The following is a 22197-nucleotide window of genomic DNA, read 5'->3' on the forward strand; positions in this document are numbered from 1 at the left end:
ATTTTCCGGACTATAAGGCGCACATAAAATACTTCGATTTCCTCAGAAATCGAAAGTGCGCCTTATAGTCCGGTGCGCCTTATATAAGGCTTGAAGCGGCGGCACGCGAGGAGTTAAGCGGCGGCACGCGAGGAGTTAAGCGACGGCCGCCGGCAAAGTCTGCATGCCGCTTCCATACATTGCAATGGGAGCGTGCTATTCAAATAGTATTCGTTCATCTCTAACTATTTGAATAGCGCGCTCTCATTGTAATATATGGAAGCGGCATGCAGACTTTGCCGGCGGCCGCTGCTTAAAGAGATTCTACTAGAGATGAGCGAGTACTGTTCGGATCAGCCGATCCGAACAGTACTCACTCAACTCTAGATTCTACCATTAAAAGAACCTCTTCCCCCTAACCACGTTGGAATAGCCTTAAAAGACTATTCGTCTCTTACCTTTCCCATAGCCAGCGCCGCCTTCTCCCTGAGCTGTGTTCGCGCCTTCCGTGTCGTCTTCTTTGGGCCTCATGGATGACGCATGCACAGTCGGCTCTGGCTGCGAGAGCCTGTTAGAGCCGACTGCGCATGCGTCATCCATGAGGCCCAAAGAAGACAGAGACGGAGCTGCGGAAGAAGGCGGCGCTGGCTATGGTAAAAAGGTAAGGAGATTATTCCGACGTGATCAAGAAGGAAGTTCTTTAACTCCTCGTGTGCCGAGCGCTTCCATTCATTTCAATGGAAGCGTACCATTGAAATGAATAGAAGCGGCTGGCACGCGGGGGGTTAAAGTCTGCCGGCCGCCGCTTTCAATCATATAAGGCGCACCGGAAAGCGCTGCGCCTTGTAGTCCGGTGCGCCTTATATATGGACCTAGGCAGGACTATAAGGCGCTCATGGGTAATGCGCCTTATAGTCCGGTGCGCCTTATAGTCCGCAAAATACGGTACTCGAGTATAAGCCGAATTTTTCAGCACAGTTTCTGTGCTGAAAAAGCCCCCCCTCGGCTTATACTCGAGTCAATAAGTTTTCCCAGTTTTTTGTGGTCAAATTAGGGGCCTCGGCTTATATTCGGGTCGGCTTATACTCGAGTATATACGGTACAACAAAAAGGGTTAATATCACAAGTACATATATACTGTAAATGAAATATAGTCCATATGATATTCGTAAAAAAATTATAAAATATTGGATACAATACAAATCTGTATTATAAAGGAGACGCTTGTTGTCGGCTGAAAGTCACAGTTTCACAGCGCTTTTGCGATCGGTCTACATAGGGATTAGGTTTATTGCTGTATTATTATAAAATCATGACGGTATAAGGTAAGTGGTTTCCTTTTTGCTCCACGTTTCATTTTGTTACAATAACCGAGAATATTTAAGAATATAGGGTTAAAAATATAAAAGTTGGAAAAAAAAAAAAAAAACACTTTCGTTCAACAGAAGCAGATTATACCCTATAGCATGATATACTGGGGAGAGGGGTGTACGGCATATTATTGTTTTTTTTTTAAATGGGAAATACACATTTTATGGCGTACTTGCCCCCTTGTTACAGTTCCTCATTTATTCCTCCTGGAAATGTAAAAGCCCAACACCTCTGTGCGAGCAGAGGTAACGCGCCCTGGTTGTCAATCTATACATACATTTCTAGGAGGAATAACTGAGGAACAGCCCAAAATATGCCATTATTGACTAACGCAGAGACCCACAATACAGCCCCCCCTCGCTTTGTATAGGAAAGATGAATTTTAATGCGAGTTGATGGTGAAATCATCCCCCTAGTAAAGAGCCACCGATTACGGTTTGTTATAATGTCATTACATTTACGAGGTTACAATAAACCTCGCACATTTTTGGTAACGCCCTTTATTCGAGGGCAATATTTTCTTCTTTGCGTACTTGCTCGTCCAGCACGTGAAAAAAAAGTGAGACTCGTAATGTAGAAAGCAGCCGTTCAATCGCACGCAACGTTTTGTTCACTTCTCACCCTATTTACAAAAATAATTCTCAAAAAGTTCGTACAAAGTTACAAAGATGAAGAAAAAAAAAAAGTTTCTCTGGAGTCTTTAAAAATGTCTGAAATGCAAATTGTAATAAAGGACCCAAAAAAGGTACTTCTGTCTTCCTTCCATCTCGACTCCCCCAAAATGACAGGAGGAAAATCTCCCGCAATGTGATTATCTTCCTGAATATCAGAAGGGGGCGCTAGACAACTGTAGAGTCTGTTCCACTGCTACTACCAAAATCTGCAGTAAGACATTGTCCTCTCCATCATAGCTCATGGTGTAATAACGCGTTCCCTTTTACAGAAGGATCTGTGCGACATACGGAGAGTGGGTGCTGGCGATTGCCGCAAGTAACGGAAGATCATTGGATTCGATTCTGGAAAAAAAAAAAAGAAAATAAAAAAACATTTCACTTACTGCACTGAACCAAAAACATGAATAAAGATGCATAATGGCGGTCACAGTAAAGTCAGACATCTTGGCTGAAAGACAAGAAACTGCGGCGAGGGGTGAAGGGTCTGTTCAAAAGGAGTTTTTTGCAGGCGGATTTTCGGATTTTGAAGCAGAGTCTGCCTCAAAATCCACCTGCAAAACCATCCCCCACCATATGAACTCTCCGCGTGGCTAGCCCCTGATGCAGTGCACCGGCATCCCGTTCCTGACTAGGCCCTAATCGGGAGTGAGTCTCGTGCCGCAGATGCCGCAGCTGTCTCATCTATGGAAAGAAAGAGTACCGTATTTTACGGACTATAAGGCGCATTGCCCATGAGCGCCTTATAGTCCGTCTCGGTTCATATATAAGGCGCACCGGACTATAAGGCGCAGTCCGGTGCGCATTATATGTTATTGAAAGCGGCGGCACGCAGACTTTGCCAGCGGCCGCTTAACCCCCCGCGTGCCAGCCGCTTCTATTGGAAGCGCTCGGCAGGCGAGGAGTTAAGGGGCTCTATCAGCAAAATCATGCTGATAGAGCCCAACCGTAAAAGTTATATTAAACTACCCCCCCCCCCCCCCCCCCCCCCCCGCGTTTTAACATAAAACCCTGAAACAGAATGTGAAACTTACCGAACGGTGCAGGGTGGGCGGGCATTCAGGCCTCCTCTTCCTCCGGCGCTCGCGAACTGATAATGGCCTGGGCGCATGCGCAGTAGTAGTAGCATTATGATATTGCGCATGCGCCCAGGCCATTATCAGTTAGCGAGCGCCGGAGGAAGTGGTCAGGACATCGGAGGAAGAGGAGGCCTGAATGCCTGCCCGCCCGCCCTGCATCGTTCGGTAAGTTTCACATTCTGCCGGACACTTCCCACTCATTTCTATGGGAGCCGGCATGCGAGCGCTCCCCATAGAAATGAATGGACTGCTTTTTTCCATTCATTTCTATGGGGAGCGCTCGTATGCCGGCTCCCATAGAAATGAATGGGAAGTGTCCGGCAGCCCTGCTGTCACGCCGGCGTGTACGGCTGTGATACACGCTGGCGTTCCGTAGTGTGAATGCACCCTTACGGTGCCTTTTACGTATGTATGGAAGCGGCACACAGACTTTGCCACCGCTTCCATCCATATATAAGGCGCACCGGACTATAAGGCGCACTTACGATTTCTGAGGAAATCATAGGTTTTTATGTGCGCCTTATAGTCCGGAAAATACGGTATGTCACTTCAAACAAACAGGAGCCTTTTTTGCAGGCGGATTTTGAAGCGGATTTCACGTCAAAAAAACTCAGTGTGGACCTACCCTTAGATAGCCACCATTTTTGAGAAGAACTGATGGTGTACAACAGCTTGCCTCCATGTTGGAATCTTAAACTTTTACTTGTAGGGTATAACTGATGTTAGAGGTAACATTGTTATCTCAAGAACAATACGGTCTAGTTCTGAAGAAGCCGTGTCAATTGATGAGGGATCTTACCCTAACACCATGCTGAGCTCCTTCACGTGGACTCTGGTTTGTCCTTTCAGATATTCGGAAAGCATCCTGCTTTTGAAGTAGAGTTCCTGCAGGCGGTCTTCCAGGTGCATGATGCACTGATGGGGAGGAAAAGGTTAGGTTAATACAACTGTAGCTTCTCTTTTGGAGCCTTTCAAAGCAGGTCCCAACACACACACACACACCCCAAAATCAACGGAGGTCCCACCACACACACAACTCCACTAAAATCAATGGAGGTCCCACCACACACACAAAACTCCACTAACATCAACGGAGGTCCCACCACACACCACTCCACCCAAATGGCATTGACTCTACTTACGAAGTTTGCTGATAAGTTGTGTTTATAAAGCTGGAGCGTGGAATGAAGAAGGCTGGAGATCAGGCTGGATACCAGCACCTCCTTGCCTAACTTGTTATCAGTCGTCCTCCTCTGACTACTGGCCACTTGTACCGACCACTTATCCACGTCTGCAATAATGCAGACAGCCTCTGCAATGGGTTCATCCAAAACCGGATGCTGTGGAAGGAAACCAAACAATTGGCTACAGTAACAGGACATAGATGACCCGCCATCATCTAGGAGATACCCACAAGGTTCCAAGACATGCGCCATCAGCTCTTGGCCTCTTACATACCTGTACAGCGTGCGACAAGTCTGACATCAGGCACTGCCTTAACTTCTCCTCACTTCCTATTCCTTGCAGAACAAAGTCTGGTACATAGGACGAGCAATAGCCAGCTAACAAGGATCTTCCAAAGTTAGCGATGTTAGGCTTTACGGAGTTGACTTCCACCAGTTTCGATCTTTAAAAAAAACAAGAAAGCATTTATAAAAATGTATCTACCAACCAGGCCTTGATGTACGAGCCATAAATTTCAAGTGTTTTCCATCCAGTGACGATTGACAGTGCGTCATATCTTTATCTATCCAGTGCAAGGTGGTCCCTAAAGTCTGCGCTGATCACAGTTCATGGGAGACCTATCAAGCCCTGAAACTTTTGACAAATCCAAACCATTTCCAATAAGCCCCACTCAATTGTTGGACAGGGCAGACAAAATATCAAGCTTCAGGCCAACAGGTAGAAGAGATACGCTCCTTCTGCACTGCAAAATCACCCAGGAACCTCCCCCAAATTGCAAAATTTAATCCGGGTGATGTACTTTATTTGCGCGAGATGCCTTTAGGCTGGGGCTGCATCGAACTGGGATCGCCGGTCGAGTGACCGCTGGTCGTACGGAAATAAGTGGAATTAAGAGCATATAGCTGCTGTGCCCAGGGATGATGCGCTCCTCATATAGGACTTGATCAACACGCCTTGAAGTCTGGTTTAACAGGCTCTCCTTATATATAGATAATGCGTTTCGGGGTTTGTGATCACATACCAAGCTTCTACTCTAGGCGGCAGAGATCTGATGAAGTGGTGGTTATTGCTTGTATGCAATCAAACCCCGAAACGTCTTATCGATATGTAATAAGAGCCTGTTAAACCAGACTTCAAGGCGCGTTGATCAAGTCCTATATGAGGAGCGCATCATACCCCCCCCCCACACACACACACACTTCCTAGACTAGTATTGTAGAGATGCAGGAAGTAGGCGGGGCTTGGTGCGGCTGGAGAGTGTGGGCGGGGAGACGTGAGTGCATCACTCACGTCTCCCCTCCCAGTACGCACCTACACTCTAAGCCCCGCCTTCTCTATAATACTAGTCTAGGGAGGCGGGGGCAGGGCGCAGGGCACTCTGAAGCCACATGAAGGACAGAGGACCGGACCAGTAGAGGGCAGCGGCATCAGGTAAGTTGAGCGAAGTTCACGAGTACATAGACAAGGCAATGTACAGTAGTATCTATCTACTCATGAACTTGCCTCGTTGTCCTCACAGCAGCGCGGCACACAGTGATTCACCTGCTGCATTCAGACTATAAGACGCACCACCCCTATTTTCCTCCCATATTTGTCCGAAATATACGCACGCAAAAACAAAATGTTTGTGTTGCATTGGTATAAGGCCTCATACATAAGATTGACTTAGTGCCAATTTTTTAACAAGAGGTACTCCGCTCACACGGAGATGATATGAGAAAGCCTTCAATTATCTCTCTGGGGAGTTCTGTCCCATTCAGATCCAATATGGTGGAGCAGGATAGGACCTGCACTATAATTTTTGGATGTATCGGGGCATCTATCGGACAGCACACTTGGTCATGTGCAAGGGGCCTAAGTGACTCTCCTATACACACAGCCAATATACACCTGTCTGTCAAACATTCTCTGGGTAAATGGGGCCAGACTGATTTTGGACCTTTTATGACACAGGTAGCAAAAATGGGCATCTCCCATTATGCCAGTATTGGGTAAGTAACTGTGTGTACCATCATGTAGACATCTCCTCACCCTGGAAACTGGATCTCGTCTTCCTCCATCCATTCTTCTTGCTCAGCCCCGTAGTAGTTAATACTTGGTGTGAGAAGCTCCTGGCCCGTGTCCTCGCTTTCGCTGTCACCCAGGGCACTATCTGAGCTCTCATTCCTTGGAATGTCCCAGTCAGCACCCACTGCTACTTTATTTTCAGATTTCTCTTTATCCCCATGGGGGACAGATACAGAGACTTTGTCTCTTTGGTCCTGCTCAGCAAAGCAGTTTTTGCATAAATTCGGAAGAACTGAATTTGTTACGCCAGAAGACGGTTTAACGGTTTCGCAACGTTTGTTGGAGAACCCCGAGTCATTGTCCTGATCAGACTTTTTTGTACCTCCTTTTGGAATTTCCTCGATGATCTTTGCCTCGATCGAACCGTCGTCTGGAAAATATTCATCGAACATGCTAATATTTTCGGGATGAAAAGGATTCCAGTTCTGGATTTTGCTGGCCACTCGGGGAAGCTTCTCGGATGACCCACCAGTTTTTTGGTCCTCGGCGTTTGGTTTTGCCACACTGAACTGGTGATCGGCGGGCGTCCTCTGCTCCTGCACTGGATTTAGTTGGTGCTTTTGCATCTGGTCTGCTACATTTTGGATTTTTATCTCTATATCAGAGTCTGGTGACATAGAATCGCCAATCTGAAATTTCACCTTGTTTAGAAGTTGACCAGAGCCACAAGGCATTGCGGCGGACTTGTCAGGAGGTTTCTTCTCTATGCCAATTTCACTAGTTCTTATGCCTTTCACGCTTAGGCTTTCATCCTGTGGGTTTTCATTTTCCAAACCCTGAACTTCCGGCTCAAGGCTACCCACCGCCAAGACACATTTGTCTAATGGAGCTGTCCCAATGTTAATGACAGTCTCCACCTTGGCATCCAGACAAGGTCTTGATTTATCCTTGTAGACTTTGGAATAACCGTTGTCCTCCTGGCTGGATGACTGAGAAATCTCATTGCTGGCCTCAACGGATTCGGAAAAAGAGTCAGGATTGCTTTCCTGATGCAAGTCGTTGTTCTGCTGGTCGGTGAGGGGACACTGGCAACACTGACATCTGTTCTCAGTAGTCCGGGTTTCCTCGGGATCTCTGCTCAGTAAGCAGCCCTTATTCTTGTGCATTGTGATCAGCACATAGTCCGTCTCCTCCACCTCTCCTTTCTGCAGCATGGTCGTGATGACTGTACCGGGCATAACAATGGCTTCATCTTCTCCACTCTCCAAGAGGTGAGTCTCCTGGAGTTCAGAACACCGGATGAAGTAGGTAAGAAAATACAGTAACCTCTGCACCAGATCTTGCCTCTTGCCTACGACAACTGTTCGTGATGACCGTACAGGAGATCCAATGGCGCCATATAAGTCACCTACGCAGATGAGAGAAAAAGGTTCAGTAAACATATTACAATGCCAAGATAATAAAACCGCCTAATGTTTTTGTGATTCTGGACTCTTGCCCTCTGATACATTTCCTTATTACTTTACTTAGTATCAGGAGTTTACCCAGTCGTACAACAACACTCTTCACAAGGTCGCCTTTTCTTAGGACTGTAACCATTCTGCACCAATAACTTGCTAAGGTAAATGTGAAAACCCTTTATCTGGTCATACATATTAGATAGTTGTCAGCAGGGGTGTAACTACCGGTGTAGCAGCGGTAGCGGCCGCCACAGGGCACGGGACATCAAGGGCTCGGCGACAGCCACTACTGCTGTGGGGGTTTTTTTGTTTTAATAGGCAATTACCAGCTGGAGTTATTCCTACTCCTACTTACTTACCGATCCTGGCAGAGTCCGAGATTTGTAAGTGACGTCACGGACCCCACAAGCACTATTATACTCAGGGGGTCTTTTCAGACCCACGAGTATAATGATCAGAGGCCCAGGAGAGGAAAGGGAACATAAAAAACACTGTTACTTACCTCTCCAGGCAGGCTTTGGGCCTACTTGCTTGATGTCATGTGACCGGGACATGCGTCACGACACAGGTGCCCCGGTCACATGAAGTCCCGGACGTTATTGAAGATGGCCGACAGCGGCGGAGAGTGCAGCAGAGCCAGGGAGAAGTAAGTAACAGTGTTTATGTTTTTATCCCCCCTGGGTCTATGATTATTATACTCTAGGGTCTGAAAAGACCCCAGAGTATAATAATTGTTCATAGGTGTCCAAAATGGAGCATAATACTGTGTGCAGGGGCCACTATGGGGCATAATACTGTGTGCAGGGGCCACTAAGGGGTATAATACTGTGTGCAGGGGCCACTATGGGGCATAATACTTTGTGCAGGGGCCACTATGAGGCATAATACTGTGTGCAGGGGCCACTATGGGGCATAATACTGTGTGCAGGGGCCACTATGGGGCATAATACTTTGTGCAGGGGCCACTATGAGGCATAATACTGTGTGCAGGGGTCATTATGGGGGATAATACTGTGTGAGAAATGGGGGGGGGTGAAATCGGTTGGTCAAGGTGTAGGTCGGGGTGGGGGGGCCCCATATCAAAAGTTCGCCACGGGGCTGAATTCTGGTTTGGCCATCAGTTACCCCTCCCAACCTTCCTTAGGGGGCGTTCACACTTGCGCCCTTGTCCACCCGCTGGGTCTCCATCCTATTTCCTGGGAAAACTACATAGGGGACGGCCAGTTTTAAAACCCACCCCTATCCAGTTTACCCGGGAAATAGGACGGAGACCCGGCAGGCGAACATGGGTAGGGCAAGATGGTTGCCACCTAACCATGTATAGAAATAAAATAAAAAAAAAAAAAATAATAAGTCTATATCTGCTTTTAATTTCTAAAAAAAAAAAAAGAAAAAAATGCTAGAGGTATGTTCCCTTTAGCAAATTTGAATTCTCACACTGCCAAAAAAAACTAAGAAAATGTTCTCCTTCATGCAAAAATAAAGACAGTAGGGGGCAGCAGAATATAAGAAACGGCAGGCGCACCACACCCACGCACACCACTTGGCCGAAAAAAAAAGGGAAAAGAAATGGAGCAATATAGGGACTGTATGTCTCCGGTAGTGACAAATATAACCCTAGTGTCTCGTATACAGATTTAATACCTCATTTTCCGTCCGTTACGAGATTTGCTTCACAATGCAGCCGTCTCTTCTGCCAGTGTACCCACATAGTAATTATGCCCATGAAATCCGTGTGCCCACACAACAATTTCTAAGGACAAATCCTACACAATGGTGCCACATAGCGAGCCGGCCCACACAGTAGGCATGCTCACCAACTTCTTCCATTTACCGTATACCGTATATACTCAAGTATAAGCCGAATTTTTCATCACAGTTTTTGTGCTGAAAAAGCCCCCCTCGGCTTATACTCAAGTCAGCAAAAAAAAAAAAAATTATATTTGGGTCGGCTTATACTCGAATATATACGGTATACTCGAGTATAAGTCGACCCCCCCTAATTTTACCACAAAAAGACAGGGAAAACTTATTGACTCGAGTATAAGCCGAGGGGAGGGGGGGAATGCATAACATTGTGTTTGTGCTCCTGTTAATCCAAGCTGGCTTCAGGCCTGTATGGTAATATCCCAGATGCCACGTGGTCTGGGATATTACCGTATAGGCCCAAAGCCTGTGGTAGTAGTAATAGCCTGCCATACAGGCTTTGGGCCTGTATGGCAACAGGCTGCTACTGCTACCATAAGGCTTTGGGCCTGTATGATAATGCCCCAAACGTCATATATCCATGCGGCTGTAACACACTGAATTTCCCCACGATGAGACTTGTAGTACCATACTGTACTACATGTTCTATATTTCTCTCCACCTGTGTCAGAACTTACCCAGTTGTGCCCAGAGAGGGTTGTATGGATGAGTCTTTGCCAACATGTCTACACTTTGCGATGAGTGTTTTTCAAGGAAGATTTTAATGGGAGGTTGTCCATTGGGCATCACAGTAGGAACCCATGCCAGATGATTTGTGAGGATAGCGGTGATGAGAGCTGGAAGGAACCTGAAAGAAGAAACGCGTAGGTTTAAAATACATGTGAAAATATGCGCCAATGCACCAAAATAATGTCCTGTCTTGTAACAGTAAGTTAATGGAACAGATTTATTAATACGAAGATAAATTTGACAGGTCAACTTGTAATTTCTCTAAATTTAAGACAGTGGCTCGGGCTGGGTGAAATATTTAGCAGGTCTGCTATGCCGCCCCTTGGCTTCTGTGCAAAAAGTTGTTGCAGCTTTCCCGTACCGTAAACACTTGACCATGGCGGTAAATGGCATGGGCGCTAAAATTTTGCCTAACCCAACGATCCCAATATCTCACAACCGAAATGCTCTGCAATGTCCTGATTATTATACTGTTGTTGGTTTTAATCCAGGATTTTAATTTCGTTTTGTTCATTTTATAGAAAAGCAAATCGTAAACTAAGAACATTGTTTGTTTTTCTAAGTGTTTTCATGTGTTTACTCCCCTAAGGTAAGAATACGGCGGGTGTGCTAACAAGATGGTGAAGACCTGAGGCGAACACGTCCTACTAAAGTCATGTAATGTTGTTTAATCACATTAGCAATATGTGTCAGTGTTACGGGTGCCAATGAAATCGAGGCGTGAACCAAGTTAGACATTATTGTTCATGGGTAAGCTACCTTCAAACAACGTAGGACTGTGTCCTAGTCTTTACTGCATGCTCCGTACAAGGGTTACCTTCATTTAAACGAGTTGCATAGGTCGTGGATAGTCGATCAGTGGGGGTACAACTCCTGGTACCACCGCCGATCAGCTACTTACAATATTCCAGATCTATACAGCTCTGTAAAGTGTTGCAAGCAAAGACCCATTACTGGACAATTCTTGGGGACAACTCTTTTATTCTTTTGCCTTGTATACAGTCGACTCCTTGGTCAATCATATAATAATTGGATCTGACTGTCGGCATCTCCAGCAATCATCAATGTGGGTATTCTAGATGCCCAATATGAATGGAAAGGTAGGTCGTGCTCCATGTATCACTATGGGATCGCTGCACATCATGACCTGCCACTCCTTTCATACAGAGCACATAGGACCTCTGTTATAATGACCATGTAGCTGACCTACACAGTTTACATAGCCTCAGTGTTACAGAAACATCGTACCTAAATATGCTATGCTGTTTCTGTAGGTACCATTCTCCTCTATGGGTGGGAACAGTGTAGTGTAGGACTGCTTGCCTCTTCCTAGGCCTAGTGGTCAGGACTTGGAAGAAGTTATTCTCATCTCGGCAGTGATTTGCTAAGATGGTAATCAAGTTACGACAGCTGGATTTGTTACTGACTGTTGTAACTTGATCTAGTCACTCTGACAGGCCTGACAGAAGAGAGAAGCTGAGGAGTGCGGACAGCAGATTAGGTAGAAATTTGGATGGGATATTAATACGTATATGTCATGCGCTTGTATGTATGTATGTAGCGTGTTTGAAATGTATATACCTGTGTATAATATCTGTATCAATGTCTGAGCATGTACTTGTAGTTTCCAATACTCGATCACTAATGACAAATATAGAATTCCTATATTGGAGTAACATTGCCTCCATACAAAGGAATATAAAATATGGCAACCTCCATTGCTTAGCAGGGAATATAATCCGATCACCCTCCATAGATGGCGGTGGTAAATACTTAATAGCAGTGACCAACCACTACGAATATATCCAGCTATATAAGGCAACAATAACCACGCTGAGGGATGTGACCGGAGGAGCAAATATCTCACAAAATCTCACCCTGGTGCATGTGATGAGCTGTCCCGCTCCAAGATGACAGATAATCTGCTCTGGCTACAGGTGCTCATGGGAATATTGTAGCAAACATAAGCAAGCTTGATTTACAGACTATTTATTATAGCAGTCCGCTCCAAATACTCTGCCCTGACAAACAACATACTGTATACGTGCATCATATCAGAATATACCGCACCTTCTGACTTTTAGTAAATACGTAATGGTACGCCGCATAGCATATCAATTCTGCAGCGGCTTTTCTTAGAACTATGATGTTGCTGTTATTTCTATTGTAATTTCAAGAATAAATATATTAAAAATTAAGAGAAAATATGTTCGGGAAATACAAGTATTTACTAAACCAGACGTGTCAGGGTCGTCTTGCAAAAATAAGGATTTTACTCTGCACTATTTGTGTCTGTTTACATTGGACTCCCCTTCCTAGTCACAATGCTGAACTTTGGGATACGGTTTACGATGGGGAATATTTGTGACATTCTCTCTGCTGGAGACCTTCCCAAACCCTAAAAATAACTTTGTGTTTGGAGATCGTCTGGCACTCCAAAGTATTGGGAAAATAAAATTTTACCCGTTGCGTTGGGGCGTAAACTAAACAAAGGCTGCGGTGCAATAGGTCAGCTTGGGCCCACCAGCGTAACTCATCCTCGTGGCCATCAGCCACGTCCAATCCATACATTATAGCAGCATTCATATTTGTCTTCCCTTCTCTATCTGGGCCTAGACAGCTATGAAGACAACATTTCTGCGCACACAAGCTTCCCATCATGTCTGTGTTCTCACATACTATTCATGCCCCCTTTTGTGCCAAAGACCCCCTCAAAGAATCTCTCCTTGACTAGATCCTGCTGACCAACAGCTATTTTTCAGGGTTAACTTTTTCTCCTTTCTGACAGTGGAAGGCTATGCATCATAAATCTTCTCACTCCACTGCACCAGACAGTAAGGATAATACAATTATGAGGCACAGACTGCCAGTCATCAATGGAAATCAGAAAGGAGATCGAGGAAATTTAACTAGCCCTAGCGGATTGAGAAATTTTAGATGGATAATGTAGGCGATAAACCTACAAACAGACTCTTCTGTTACTGACTGAGGAGCCCAAAATCTTGTGTATGAAGAAACATGGAGTGGGAGAGGGAGTAACAAGAGAGCACTATATTATGGTGGGCACTGTCCTGTTTAGGGTATTATTCATGGAAACTCTCTCAGATCATTCAGAAGGGTGCAAAAAAAAAAAAAAAAAAAAGGGGGGTCACCTCCCAGAGTCCCAGAAGTGTGGACAAATCTCCTTGGCTTGTCGGAATACACCCATGGAGACCCCCTGAACGCATTGACAAGCGGTGAGCTTATGAAAGCACATGGACCCCATAGACTATAATGTAGTCCATGTGTTTTCCAGACGCTGCCCGCACGAGTCATGTGAAGAAGAAAGTACTTCCAGTTTCCTCTCTGCATGACTCGTGCGGAAGACACACAGACCCCATTATAGTCTATGGGGTCCATGTGCTTTCAGTGCTCACCGCTTGTCTATGCGTTTGATATTCCGTTCAGGGGTCCCCATGTGGACTCCTCAAACGGAATACTGAACCAGGCCTTAATATTCAACCAAAGATCATGCTGTCACATAAACAGTTTAGTCAGCTGCCATATACATGTCATGTAGTAATAAATAGGAGACATTACTGGTTTTTTGAGGTGTACTCCATTAGGAAGGCGAACTCTTTCATAAACCGCTGACACAGGTGATTCTTCTCTGGCGATCCTGACATCATAGTTAGCCATACTGGTTCGGATATCCGGGGCATGGTGTACAGGTTACAGATTGTTGTCCTGCAAATTAAAACACAAACTGGTTTTAGATCAAATGAAAAGACTGTATGCGAAGAATACCATACTGACTATTTCTCATTATTGACCTTGGTCTATAGTCTCTCACTCTGCCAAATCAGTATCCCTGCGCTATGCTGAGGAGGTCCAAAAGACCGAAACAGTGCTGTCCATAGCTGAGAATCTGCTCCTTTTGAAATAGAAATACAAATTTGCCAATAAACCTCGCATCATGTCAGTAGGCTTATTAACTGAGTCATGCATGATGTTAAGGGGGCTGCCCCTAGAGGGCGGCATACAGAGGCACTGTTCTCCTAATTACATCCTGGAGAATAGATTTGCATATTTTTTACCCAGAATCCCTAGCAGAGCAGGAATGACTTGTAAGTCTCCATACGCCTATGTAGGCAAACACTCTCCCTAATGTGTATGATTATCCCCTGACCCTCATTATTGACCAGGCAAGTAAAGGACAAGATCATGTGCAACAAAGACATCAAGGAGTATTAATAGCAATAAATGTAAAGAACTCACATAGGGCAAACCAAGTGCATTCAAAGTCCATCTTTTTAGAAGGTGTTAAAGCGTGTTTGCCCAGAACAGAAAGCCCGAGTCTTGTGATACATTATTTACTATTCTGGTAACCCTGGCTGAATCTGCTGCTGATAGTGTTTCCTCCAAGACAGATCAGATTCCGCTGGCCGCCCTCCAGCAGACATGTGACTGCAATAAAGGGAACCCTCGATACCAGAAATGAGAGCATTAATGGCTCACGGACCAAGGGCAGGGCGCACGGCTACGTGTATACTCGCTCACACCCTATTCCCCTGGATCTTTTAACTCTTTAAACAAACTTCTCCAACCTTCGCTTCACACGTTACATGGAAGGTATTCAAGTTACAGAGGGAAAGGATTATTCCGGGAACATTTCTATTTACACAAAGCGTGAACAATTGAGCCCTGCTGTCAGTAGAAGTCCCACCATGTTCTGCTATTTTTAATAGCTGTATGCCAGGGCGAAAACAGACCGAGGATTATGGGGTACGACATGAAAAGGCACTTATGGTTTCTTCTATTAAAATCAACTTCCCTTTTAGGACAGAACAGAGTCACAATGCAGCGATTATCATGTTAACAATAGAAACGTCACGCTAATGGTCAGGCGCTCACAAACAGCTGCCTTAGTATACGGTGAACGTACACATTGCAACCTGCTTCCTGTTATTGAGAAGCTTCAACACCTCAATATTAGACCCTTTACTGACTGGGACAACCAAATAAAGAAGTGGGTTCCAAACGGAGTCCCATGAAATGTTCTCAGTGGGTATCAGAGATGAGCGGTAAGAGTTAAAAGGGTTTTATCATGGTTAGAGAGGAGCGAACACTATTCGAAACAGCCATTTCGAACAGCACGCTCCCATAGAAATGAATGGAAGCGGCCATGAATGGAAGCGGGAGTGTGCTATTCGAAACGGCTAGTGTTCGCTCATCTCTAATCATGATCATTATTATCCTCTATACACCGTACCCCCCAACAAGCGGTATGAATGTCCCCCATGCATGCGAATATAACGCAAGCGCGTTCCATGACCGTACTCCATTCTATGGGTGTCTGGACTAGAAGACCCAGGTAGCACTGGAATGGAGAGCTGGTCAGTCTTGTGCACTGGCTCTTCACTCACATGACGTCGCATTGAGGAGTTTTAGGCCCAAGTGATCTGACACTTTGTCACCCCTATCCTGTGGATAGAAGATAAGTAACTTTATCGATAAATAAAAACCCTTTAATGGAAACGTAGTGTCTGTGTCATCAATACAAACCAAAAACGGACATGGGACTTGCCATACTGTACATGTTACTGTATCTGTGGGCAGGCTGGTGTAGGTCTCGAGCAATGCAGCGGATTGAGAAATCGTTTTGTGTAAAGGGATCCAGAATATCATTTATTTTTATTTAAGATTGAAATTTACTGTATAGGGCTGCGTACTGGGTACAGGCCTCATCCTCCAGTAGGCCGTGCGTGGAACTGATATCTACACAAGACTGTAGCTGCCTTAGGGTTAAGGTCTCTGCTTTGTGGGTTTCCGTCTTCTGCCCAAGAAACTGGACAGGAAACGGAAACCTGGCAATCAGTGTCCGCCCATGAGCGTCTTCTGCCTGTCCGCGGCGAAACAGGTTTTTGTTTAACCGGACACAAAGTCCTGCATGTCCGACTTTGTGTCCGGTTAAAAAAACGGTTTCACTGTGAAGAGGCAGAAGATGCTCATGGGCGGTCACTTTGCAAATCCATTCAAGTGAATGGGTTTGAAAACTGACCGCCGGTTTCCATCTCCTGTCTATTTTCTCGGGCAGAAGACGGAAACCTGCAAAGCGGAGACTGAGCACAGGTGTGAACCCGCCCTTAGATTTTAAGTATCACTTACAACAGAAAACTGTATACGATGATGGATCTGGTATCCCTGGCAGCCATGCCCACAGCAGCCCCAGTCACGCTTCCTTTTCAGAAAGTGGCAAGGGCGGTGTAAAAACTGCACTTGTAACTTGTCCAACCTGACAGGTTTAGTATTTCATTCTTTACACTGTTATTATGAGTCACCATCAATGGCTACTGAGACTATAGGAGCAACGTTACGATCAGCGCTATCAATAAAATTGTGAACAGGGCGGCTACAGATTGTAGACTAAGTGGCAGCACAACCTACGTGATACACAAGTCCAGTTATTAGGAGTCTTCAGGCCAAGGTAGCAATTGTACCCTATATTTTTGTCCCTTTCATGGTGGTAGGAAAGATCAGTCCAGGTCTTCACCATCAAGAGTGAAAGAAGTGTAGGTCCATAACTTATAACACCAAGGCCATAAAGAAACCTACACGTCTTGGCCTACCATCCCCAAATGGATGTTCGCTTCCTTGTTGTTCTGTATGCACTTCGGTCTGAATTCCTTCCATTTTAAGATACTCTTCTTTATTACAAAACGCTTGAGCGTAAGGGCCTTTAAGTGCCGCCTATCCTTATCCTAATCTCGCGCACTCGAGTCTTGGAGGATGTGACTTCTCCAACATTTTATGACCACTTGGCCACAATACGCAGTAGACCGTCTATGAAGTTTAAGCAGTCACCTTGCACAACTTTCCCGCTCAATATCTTTACGGACAATTTTCCTCCATTAATTTTTAAGCCTTTTTGGGCATCGCTCAATGTAGAACTGGACCAGCAAATAACAATATACCAGTGGTCTCACGTGCCAGGCCATTACGATACCATTAGTATGTAACCAAACAAGGTCTAGAAGTAGGTTATGGTTGTGTTCACATCTGTGGTGGAGTCTCTGTTGGTGTGGCAAGGACTTTTACCTACAATGGCTTCAGTTTAAAAACGACGAACTCACGACAAACCCCATCATAACCAACGGGGTCCACCGGCTCCGTGTGACTACTGTTTTAGTGGTACACCTCTCTGTTGGCAGAGTCCACCAATGACCCAAAAAACAGTGAGGCCACGTTATTGTGAATCTAACGTAAGAAGATGCACAAAGAGGAGCAAAAACAAAGTCTTCTGTCATGTTACACTTATATGGCGGTTATATGGACAATTTTTTAATTTCCCGATCATTTGATCAAGATGAGAAATCTAATTTTTGTGACTCCAAATATCGTATTTGTGACAAACATGGCTCTTCACAAGAAAACAGATTGAGTCATTCGCTCTGCCTTCACCCAGTAATCCATGAAACAAAGCATCTCAGACGGCCATGACAATGAACAGTAAATGTTCTGCTGTCCTGAGGAGCCATGGAGGGCATCTGAGGTTATTGGCCACGTCAGACCTCCTAAGTTATTTCTTGGTAGTTAAAGCCATCTGTCTGCATTCGTACACCTCGTGAGTGGCAGTACTCCATTGCCGATAAACAACACGTGGCGTGATCACTGCCGAGGTACGCAATCCTGCGCCTATACCTAGCTCCTCTTATGGGAATTTTAGGTAGCGCAGGTCGGTGGCCAATTGCCCTTGACCTTAATGAACGGAGTCAGCCAAAAATCAGATTGCAGGAGATTACGCTTTTGTCACCGTTCGTACGCGAAACTTAAATTTAGAGAGAGATTATAGGAAACCGGACTCCGTCTCCAGTACTTGCCAACACATCCGACTGTAAGCCTAGGACGTACGATGTCTACACCTGCTATCTGTTTTGTACAGGCAAACATGGGGCAATATAACGGCAAAGCAAACTTACAATTGTAAAGACCTGTTCAGACAGCGGAACATTGAGAGGTACAGAGACCCCAAGACTAAGACTCCACGTTGCAGAAAAGCTGATTTTTTTGCTGCGTTTTTTTTTTTTTCCAAAGCCAGTTGTAGATTGATCAGAAGGGTCCATTCACATGGAGTTTTTTGGCGAGGATTTTGGCACTGAATCAACGTGGAAAAAAACACCTCCCCATAGAGTTGTTTGGGTTCCGCCAGCTAGTGGGAAAAAAAAAAAAAAAAAAGCTTCCTTCAGGAGGATCCCGCCTGCAAAAACCAACGCAGTCAATGGGAGGCGGAAAATCCACATCGCGGAATTGGGAAAAACCACTAGCATTTCTGTACCGTAGGGCCTCAACCCAAGGGCGGTTTCGTACGTAGTTTCATACAATTTTGTTTTCCTAAATTCTACTGGTATGCGATTTTGGGTGAGCGGCGTTTCTTTCAAAAGGTGTCCTGCTCTGGTCAAAAATACATAGCAAAAATTTTAAAAAAATTCATAGTATTCTTCATACACAAGTATACAATTGCTCATACACTTAAGAGCTTATGCTGATACAACAGAGGATCACACGTCCAACGAGTGATCATATTACCACGTGGGTGTCTTGTTTGGGAATATAGCACTTGTTAATTGGCATAGCTTACCCCATATGATAATCTCAGTAAGAATTCCCTAATGTCACCTTCAATTCACAAGCGAGTGTGTGTGCGTAGCAAATACACGGATCATATTTTATATGAATGGCTTTTAGTCTAGCGCCTAACACATCTACACAAAGCGACAAAGGGGATGCAAAAAACAAGCCCATCCAGCACTATATAATGGAAATTCTTAGAAAAAAATGCGACCTTAAGTCAGTTTTGTCAACCTGAGGGCAGCACAGCCTAGCTACAGGTCCATATAAAGAATATCCAAAAAATGTTGTGTCGTTGGACATTCTTGTTGAAAGACACTTCGCGATAAAATTATTTTTCAAAGGGCCAAAATTTTACGGAAACATTTTTTCTGTCCTGCTACTAATAGCAAAAAATTGTCAAGTTTTGCAAAAATGTTGCTTAAGTGGATCTTTACAGAAGGAAACACAATTCACCATCACATGTCCTTAAAAATGTGACCGAGCTGCAAAATCTGAACATCTCATGACTTCGTTTAGTGCTGATATTTATGGCTCCGAAGGCACAAACATGCTGGAGAGGGGAAAAAGTACAAGACAAACAAAAGGCAGGTTAAGCTATTTTCCAGGCGCCTTTGCAATTCTCGTCTGCACCTGAAAGCAAAAGGCGACTGGAGACGGCCGTTATGGCCACGTGACATATCTTAGAGGAGATAAGAAAAGGTGCATGCGAGTAGAAGGGTAAGTTCACACAGGGTTTTTTTGGTCAGTATTTTGAGGCAGTACCCTTAGAATTGAGTTCAATGGGAAGCAGATTTCAGGAGGAATCTGCTCCGGATTTGGGGGCGAAATCTGTGGCAAATTTCTCTGGGTGAACACAGCCTAAGGAAAGGATATATACCGGGAAAATGAAAAAAAACTCTAAAAATATTACAAAATAAAGCGCCCCTTACCGGAACTCATTCAGAGCTTCCACTATTCTATTGTACGCCAGGCTTCTTTGACTGGCGTCAGCTGATCTGCGGCTCATTTTCATTGCCTTTAGGAAAAAATTTTAAGAATTATTGCAGGCATTACATAGAAGGTGCTTATTATTGTTCCTTGTATAACTTAATTCCTCTTTCATGTTACCTGCTCAATGGCGCACTTCATCTTGTTCATGTGACTCTCAAAAAGAGGAAAATGAGAAAAGAAGAACTCATGGAACTTGCTGGTTTCATCCTCATCCTTTGATAAGGAGAATATGACACCAATGGCGATCTTCTTCTTCCGGGTAACACCCAGGTTGGGCCCACAGCTTTCATCAGACATGTTGAAGCTCTCCTCTATCGACCTAGGATATAGGAATACTCATAAGCGGTCACCATTTTTAACTCCAAAACCTGGGTGAAGGAAGAGTCGATGAAAACATGGTGATTCCGAATATGTGATTTCTGTCTTGGTACTCGCTGGGCATTTCCCTGTACTTAGCTCACAAAGGGTCACTCTGCTGAAGCACTCGGGCATCCACCTCACTGTAATGCAGAGATGAGGAGTCCTAGGTATGTATTAGGAGTCCTGAAGCACCTGGACAGCTAAGGAGTCCTGGATATGTATTAGGAGTCCTGAAGCACCTGGACAGCTTAGGAGTCCTGGATATGTATTAGGAGTCCTGAAGCACCTGGGCAGCTAAGGAGTCCTGGGTATGTATTAGGAGTCCTGAAGCACCTGGACAGCTTAGGAGTCCTGGGTATGTATTAGGAGTCCTGAAGCACCTGGGCAGCTAAGGAGTCCTGGATATGTATTAGGAGTCCTGAAGCACCTGGGCAGCTTAGGAGTCCTGGATATGTATTAGGAGTCCTGAAGCACCTGGGCAGCTAAGGAGTCCTGGGTATGTATTAGGAGTCCTGAAGCACCTGGACAGCTTAGGAGTCCTGGGTATGTATTAGGAGTCCTGAAGCACCTGGGCAGCTAAGGAGTCCTGGATATGTATTAGGAGTCCTGAAGCACCTGGGCAGCTTAGGAGTCCTGGATATGTATTAGGAGTCCTGAAGCACCTAGACAGCTAAGGAGTCCTGGGTATGTATTAGGAGTCCTGAAGCACCTAGACAGCTAAGGAGTCCTGGGTATGTATTAGGAGTCCTGAAGCACCTAGACAGCTAAGGAGTCCTGGGTATGTATTAGGAGTCCTGAAGCACCTGGACAGCTAAGGAGTCCTGGGTATGTATTAGGAGTCCTGATGCACCTGGGCAGCTTAGGCGTCCTGGGTATGTATTAGGAGTCCTGATGCACCTGGGCAGCTTAGGAAGTCCTGGGTATGTATTAGGAGTCCTGAAGCACCTGGGCAGCTTTGGAGTCCTGATGCACCTGGACAGCTTAGGAAGTCCTGGGTATGTATTAGGAGTCCTGAAGCACCTGGACAGCTAAGGAGTCCTGGGTATGTATTAGGAGTCCTGAAGCACCTGGGCAGCTTTGGAGTCCTGATGCACCTGGACATCTAAGGAGTCCTGGATATGTATTAAGAGTCTTGAAGCACCTGGGCAGCTTAGGAGTTCTGGATATGTATTAGGAGTCCTGAAGCACCTGGACAGCTAAGGAGTCCTGGATATGCATTAGGAGTCCTGAAGCACCTGGGCAGCTAAGGAGTCCTGGGTATGTATTAGGGGTCCTGAAGCACCTGGACAGCTAAGGTGTTCTGGGTATGCGTTAGGAGTCCTGAAGCACCTGGGCAGCTTAGGAGTCCTGTTTATGCATTAGGAGTCCTGAAGCACCTGGACAGCTTAGGAGTCCTGTTTATGCATTAGGAGTCCTGAAGCACCTGGACAGCTTAGGAGTCCTGGATATGTATTAGGAGTCCTGATGCACCTGGACAGCTAAGGAGTCCTGGATATGTATTAGGAGTCCTGATGCACCTGGACAGCTAAGGAGTCCTGGGTATGTATTAGGAGTCCTGAAGCACCTGGGCAGCTTAGGAGTCCTGGGTATGTATTAGGAGTCCTGAAGCACCTGGACAGCTTAGGAGTCCTGGATATGTATTAGGAGTCCTGAAGCACCTGGACAACTTAGAAGTCCTAAGTATATATTAACATATATCGCAGAGGAATACCAGTGAGTACAGCGAGCAATATCAGATATTCGGAATCAGAATCAGCCATTACATTTAGGAGGGGGTTTCCATGGTGAGCTATTCTCTTTATTTTATGCATTGTGCAGTCGTAAGGGACAATGCAAATAATAACTGAAGGTTTCATAATGAGTTGAGCCAAATGTCAAAACTCAGCTTTACAACATTTCGGGTATAAGTAAAAGTGGTATACACTCATGTAACATAAGGAATTGGAGTCAAAATTCTTTCTAAGCCTCTCATAGACAAGAAGCAAGCTTTTCTTCCATTCCAGTTCAGAAGAACATCATTGCCTCAACCCAATGCAAACCGGGCAATAC

At 45.2% G+C, this 22197-nt stretch overlaps 1 protein-coding gene across 3 annotated transcripts in view; it reads right to left on the bottom strand.

The window, feature by feature from the left end:
* Positions 1 to 598: 598 nt before the first annotated feature.
* The window catches only part of FNIP1 (folliculin interacting protein 1), a 75416-nt gene continuing 53817 nt past the window's right edge, over positions 599 to 22197 (bottom strand). For all 3 annotated transcript variants that reach the window (XM_075275008.1, XM_075275006.1, XM_075275007.1), the window contains 9 exons: positions 19906 to 20107; positions 19728 to 19813; positions 13768 to 13914; positions 10137 to 10306; positions 6317 to 7700; positions 4559 to 4727; positions 4243 to 4440; positions 3900 to 4015; positions 599 to 2366 (listed from right to left, as the gene is read on the bottom strand). In XM_075275008.1, the coding sequence (XP_075131109.1) occupies positions 2288 to 2366; positions 3900 to 4015; positions 4243 to 4440; positions 4559 to 4727; positions 6317 to 7700; positions 10137 to 10306; positions 13768 to 13914; positions 19728 to 19813; positions 19906 to 20107 (2551 nt within the window). In that variant the 3' untranslated portion in view covers positions 599 to 2287. The remainder of the gene's footprint in view (positions 2367 to 3899; positions 4016 to 4242; positions 4441 to 4558; positions 4728 to 6316; positions 7701 to 10136; positions 10307 to 13767; positions 13915 to 19727; positions 19814 to 19905; positions 20108 to 22197) is intronic.

The sequence above is a fragment of the Leptodactylus fuscus genome, chromosome 5 (assembly GCF_031893055.1).
Source record: "Leptodactylus fuscus isolate aLepFus1 chromosome 5, aLepFus1.hap2, whole genome shotgun sequence".
Taxonomy (NCBI): domain Eukaryota; kingdom Metazoa; phylum Chordata; class Amphibia; order Anura; family Leptodactylidae; genus Leptodactylus; species Leptodactylus fuscus.